The following is a 6,037-nucleotide window of genomic DNA, read 5'->3' as shown; positions in this document are numbered from 1 at the left end:
TTCATACAACTCCGATTGGCTGCTGACCTCTGTCCTCGTGCTGTCGGGCGTTCACTCCTCCCTGCTCTCCTATTGGCTAACATGCCTTTGTTCTGCTGCTTTATGATGACTGGAGCCGCAGGATCCACACCACCTCACTGATCTCACCAAGAACAGGTACAATAACTTTCTATGTGTGTTTTCATTTGGCAAACAGGCTGCAGTCCTCTCTTATTTTTGCCTATTTGATGTTTTGTTTTATTGTGGTTCTACAAAAGATGGACATTAGATTCAGATTCATTCCGAATGGTGGCTCAGTCTTCCTGCGTCAGCCTGGTGTGTCAGGGTTCAGTTCTGGTTCTTGGTTCTGATTCTGAGCTTGTTTGTGTGGTCTACTGTCTAGTGCTCGCATGTGAGAGCATGTGTGGGTGATGGCTGGGTTTGTGAGGTTTTGCACCTACAGCCCTCTGTGAGCCATGTATACTTTGTGTGCCAAGTGTCTTTGTCTCCTCTGGCAGCTCCTTCCTGTTAGTAAAACAACAACACAGTAGATTTAAAAAGATAACAAAAGCACAAAAACAATGATAAATATAATGCAGAGCAATAAGTTAAAGATATTTAAGAACCACAAACATAAATATCAGAACCTATATTGGCAATGAATGAAGTTGGCAATGTTGTGGCTTCCAGTTGCAGCCATTGGCCCTCTGTGTCATGGGGTACCTCTTTCTACTCCACTAGTTTGTTTGTGTCCTTGTTAGTGTTATGAATAAATGCAAACAGTGGACAATAATATCACAGCACTGAGTTTAATGTGCATGTAAACCAAAAGAGTGAGTCAAAATATTCCACCTGTCTGTTTCTTTTGTTTCACATAATATAGAAAACATTAATCATTAATCATGAAAATGTTGCATGTGTGGCTTCAAACGACCTCAGTGTAACAATAACTGTGATGACGTCATCAGGGCGGGTTTTAGTGTGGAGGGGGCGGGGAAGTAGAATGGTATAAGCCGATGTGCTGCCACGTAGCCACTTTCTATTTTCACTTGTCGCTTTTCACTTGAAAATAAGAACTTGACTCCACGTCGCTGCGACACAGACTCTCCCAGAGGTGAGACACTTCTTCTTTTTCTTCCGTATAGGTAAGGTGCTCTGAGGCTGAACTGACAGACAGAAGTTGTGTTTCTTCCAGTGTTTTCAACAGGAATGCAGCCTTTACAGGGCTTAACAGTCACACACACACCCTAAGACAGCAAAGTCTAGCTCTGAGAACTGAATCACACCCAGAGACTTTCACTTTCACTTTCATGCTGAACAACCATTAGTATACAAAATCACTTGGCTTTACTTCTTTATAATCTGAGCATATGCTGTCTGATGAAGACGATGTGTATGACTGAGCAAAGGAGCGAGTTCAACAATTTAAAAACGTCTTGAAATAGATTTGGTGTGACTTGGCCAGTGTTAAGGTCCAAAGAGGAAGTTATGCAACATTAACCACAACATGATGTTGAATGTTGAACTGTTTGTTTCCAGGACAAAATGTCATCAATCCCAGAGCTTATCAGGAAGAAGAGAGATGGAGAGAAGCTGAGCGAAGATGAGATCAAAACCTTCATCCAGGCTGTGACAAACAATGATATACAGGAATGTCAAATAGGTACTTACACACACACACGTTCAGCCTGTATCCCAATGTGCTCACTCTACACTTGGCAAGCTAAGGGAGCTCATGATCTTCCTGTTCTAGGCGCAATGCTGATGGCGATCTGGCAGAAGAACATGGTTGGCACAGAGATAGCCGCCCTGACTAGGGAAATGATGACATCAGGGGAAGTGATGTTGTGGCCAGAGGAGTGGAAGGGGCTAGTGGTCGACAAACACTCAACAGGTGGAGTGGGCGATAAAATCAGTCTGGTGTTGGCGCCCGCTCTAGCTGCCTGTGGCTTTAAGGTAAACAGGAAATACATTGCACTGTATGTACTGTTCACCTTCAACCATCATAAACTCATTTACCCAGAAATGTTGGTCATTCTTTGGTGGTTGGTCAGGTTCCTATGATCAGTGGGCGTGGCTTGGCTCATACAGGAGGAACTCTGGACAAACTGGAATCAATCCCAGGATACAACATCCAACAATCTACAGCTCAGGTACAAAGACCTTTGATGGCCATCTATCAGTAACTCATTAATCATCAACTTCTACGCAACTACTAAATCATCAGCTAACCTACTTACTGTCTATCTTACTAACTAATCTACTAGACCAGGGTGTCAAACTCAGGCCCGCGGGCCAAATCTGGCCCGCAGTGTAATTATATTTGGCCCGTGAGATCATATCAAATGGCTATTAGAGCTGGCCAGCAGGTATAGAGCTCAAAAACTCTATGTACTCAGCGTCGAGTTTACCCGGCAATTTGCCGACTTTGAAGCCCAGAAATGTAGGTTTTCATGTTTTGGCCCACTGTGTATTTGAGTTCGACACCCCTGTACTGGACCAACCGACTAAATAACTGACTAACCCAGTGAGGAACGATAGATCAGCTACCTGTTACCAGCTACCATTCTACTGAACCTACTTTATGGTCCACTTTGATCTACCCACCAACTCAACTACTGACTTACCAACATATCTGATAACAGGATCCATGACTGAAACTACTGACCATCCCACTAATTACACAACTGACTGCCCAATCTTTCAGTTGGTCTTATGATTGATGACCTGCTTACTACTACTACTACTTACTTACTTACTACCTGCTAACTACCACACCAACCAACACCAACCACCTGACTGACCTGCCTGCCTACCCATAATACCCCTGTACAAACAAGTGACACTGTCTATAAACCATCCTGTGCAGATACACACCATCCTGTCCACAGTGGGCTGTTGCATTGTGGGTCAGACTGCGACATTGGTCCCTGCGGACAGAGTCCTGTACGCCCTGAGGGACGCCACCAGCACTGTGGACAGTTTACCACTGATTGCTGGTATGGAACTTCTATATTACTACTTGACATCCTACTGCAGACCTCCTGTTTCTCACTGTGTGTGTGTGTGTCTGTGTGTCCAGGTTCTATTATCTCAAAGAAAGGTGCAGAGTCCCTGACTGCCTTGGTGCTGGATGTGAAGTTTGGGGGAGCTGCTCTGTGTAAAGACCTGGCTAGTGCTAAGGAGCTAGCACAGCTGCTGGTATGCATCTGGCTAAGGCTAAAGAGCTAGCAAAGCTATTGCAAACAAGTGGCTAATGCAAAAGCAAGCACAGTAACTGGTTTATAAAATTTATTTATCTGTTTGTGGTATTTCAGGTGAGCACAGGGAATGCCCTGGGCATGCGGACAGGGGCAGTGCTTAGCAGAATGAATGCTCCTATTGGACACTGTGTGGGGAACAGCTTGGAGGTGATTGAATCTCTGGAGAGCCTGAAGGGGAACGGACCTGAAGACCTGATGGACCTGGTCTCAAGCCTGGGTACTACCTTGTCCTCCATACTACAGTAATCGATACAAAAAAGTACAGTACAGGACATGCAGCTGTGATTTGAGCAGTAAAGCCTGTTTAACAAGCTACAGATTAGCATGCTAAATGTAATCACGTTAGCGCACTAATGTTATGAGTGTGACATGTGCCACCATAGAGAGTATTTAGGTAACAACATGGACGTTTTGATTTCTGATGTGAAAAGAGTGCGGCTAGGTTTGATTTGTTTGGACATTTTTATGATAGAGAGTCCACTGTGCCTACAGGGGGAATACTGATGGTGATGACAGGATTGGTGTCGGACCAGTCAGAGGGTAAGAAGCGAATTTCAGAAGCTGTGACTGGTGGAGCTGCCCTGTCCAAGTTCCAGGCCATGATGGAGGCTCAGGGCGTGGCCAAAGAGACAGCGAGGGCTCTGTGCTCCGCCCACTCAGATTACTACAGTGTACTGAGGAGAGCCAAACACCAGAGGGAGCTTAAGACCCAAAAAGACGGTAAGAACACACACTAAATACAGCACGAATACACACAGGTACATACTATAAATATCCCTTGCTCTCTCTCTCTCTCTCTCTCTCTCTCTCTCTCTCTCTCCCCCTCTCCCCCTCCTCCCCTTCTTCTCCTCTCTCTCTGTCTCTGTCTCGCCCTCTGTCTCTGTCCCTGTCTCTCTCTCTCTCTCTCTCTCTCTCTCTCTCTCTCTCTCTCTCTACCTCTCCCTCTCTCTACCTTGTCTTTCTCTCTCTCTGCAGGCTACATTCAAGATGTGGACGGTCTTCTTCTTGCTGAGGTACTTCATAAATTGGGGACGGGACGAGTGAAGGCTGGAGAGCCAATCAATCACAGTGTGGGGGCAGAGCTACTGGTGTCGCTGGGGCAGAAGGTGATCAAAGGTGAGATCGAGATGTTACACAGTGTTGCCTGCTGACCTCTGTGACCTCTTGATGAACCCTGACTCATGTGTTTGCGTGTGTGCGTGCATGCAGGTGCTCCCTGGCTGAGGCTGCACTATGATGAAAGGGCTCCAACTACAGAGCAGCTTGATGCTCTGCAGCACTCTCTGACGGTGGGCCCCGAGCAGATCACACACCACTCACTGGTGGCGGAGGTGCTGCTGCCTTAGTGACGCGCGCACACACACACACACACACACACACACACACACACACACACACACACCTTCATTGGTGAAAAAGCAAATGCAAAACCAATATACAAAACTGACCAAGAGATATGTCATGTCTTGGCGACAGGGACTGACCAATCACATCCTTGTGTTGCTTGTGTTGACCTGGTGTCAGTCCAGTAGCGTCACACGTTGCACATTTACATGCAAAGTCTGCTGTCTCTTCTGCACATCCTGGGAGAAGGTGATCATATTGCACTCATGTTACAGTCAAATGTTTTGAGGAGTTTGATGTTTACAGGTTTGTGGGTCAGTCTTCAAATAACTTGTTAATGTGTTGTGTTTAACAGGATAAAATAATAAAGATTCAGTGAAAAGTGATTCTTTTGAATGAAATTTCATTGTCTACTGCTCCGCTCAACTTCATTGGTTTGACCTTTGTTCTTCAAGGACTCTGCTCCCATTTGCAGGTTTAATGATGGCACATGGTTAATTGAGTTTCAATGTAACAATTAAATTAATGCAACTCCATATTTGAATGAAACAGATGGTGAAGAACCTTTATATATACCATATGTACAGTATATACCTTAGGAACCTCCAACAACTAAAGCCAGCCCAAAGCAACAGCCTAAAAAGTCCCAGTAACCACTGACTATAATACCATAGCACTTATTCCAAAGATCAAATTAATTCTCTACAAACAACTGCCGATTATGACAGCAACCAACTTGCCAACCAATCAGAACAGCCTAGCAACTACCTAACCACAACCTAGAAAGACATGTAGCGACATCCTAACAGCCACATATCAACCACATTAAAACATCTCAGCATTTACCAAGACAATACCAGATTATTACATAATTAATGTAATAAATTCATGAAAGTTTTAGTTGAGCTCCACCTGCTGTCAAAAAGAGCCTCCTCTCTTCCTGAACAGACATAAGAATCTACACGACTGTGTGTGTGTGTGTGTGTGTGTGTGTGTGTGTGTGTGTGTGTGCATATCAAGCCATAAACCAATCTTTCATCTACTGGAAGTACACGCACGCACACACATAGGCGTGTTTTACTGTTGCGTCAAATGCGTGAACGTCTTATACGTCCATCCTGTTCAAAGCTCAAAGTCCAGCAGACAGAGACGGGAGACAGCCGAGAGAGACACCACAGAGCCACGGGGTTCACCACAGGGGACCACCATCAGGATCAGCTATGACCCTGAGAGGATCTGGACCTGAACCTGCTGGAGCTTACACATGGATTGTACCTGAGGAGCAGAAGCTCGGACGATCGCCTCCATCAACACTGATCCATCTGCGGCAGCCATCTTGGACAGGACAGGCAGGTACTGAGGTGTGACAGCTGTTGTTGTGTTGAGGAAGACGTAGACAAAGAGCTTTTCAGGCAGATCGGAGATGTCTCATAAATAAGATCCTGAGACTG

General features: G+C 45.4%; 1 protein-coding gene across 2 annotated transcripts; it reads left to right on the top strand.

The window, feature by feature from the left end:
• The first annotated feature begins 66 nt into the window (after window positions 1-66).
• Window positions 67-4,972, top strand: tymp (thymidine phosphorylase). 2 transcript variants are annotated; one of them, XM_076159872.1, is made up of 10 exons: window positions 67-156; window positions 1,519-1,642; window positions 1,733-1,935; window positions 2,034-2,132; window positions 2,849-2,978; window positions 3,062-3,180; window positions 3,297-3,459; window positions 3,735-3,962; window positions 4,218-4,358; window positions 4,452-4,972. In XM_076159872.1, the coding sequence occupies exons 2-10, from the start codon at window positions 1,525-1,527 to the stop codon at window positions 4,586-4,588; spliced, it is 1,338 nt and encodes a 445-aa protein (XP_076015987.1). In that variant the 5' UTR covers window positions 67-156; window positions 1,519-1,524; the 3' UTR covers window positions 4,589-4,972. The 2 variants fall into 2 exon arrangements, with proteins under 2 accessions (XP_076015987.1, XP_076015986.1); XM_076159871.1 differs by lacking the exon at window positions 67-156 and adding an exon at window positions 956-1,093.
• Window positions 4,973-6,037: the final 1,065 nt, after the last annotated feature.

Source organism: Genypterus blacodes, unplaced genomic scaffold, assembly GCF_046128005.1.
Source record: "Genypterus blacodes isolate CSIRO-AG114 ecotype Tasmania unplaced genomic scaffold, CSIRO-AGI_Gbla_v1 ptg000099l_1, whole genome shotgun sequence".
In the NCBI taxonomy this organism is placed as follows: Eukaryota; Metazoa; Chordata; class Actinopteri; order Ophidiiformes; family Ophidiidae; genus Genypterus; species Genypterus blacodes.
Note: the sequence above shows the minus strand (reverse complement) of the source record. Positions and strands in the feature narration are given on the sequence as shown.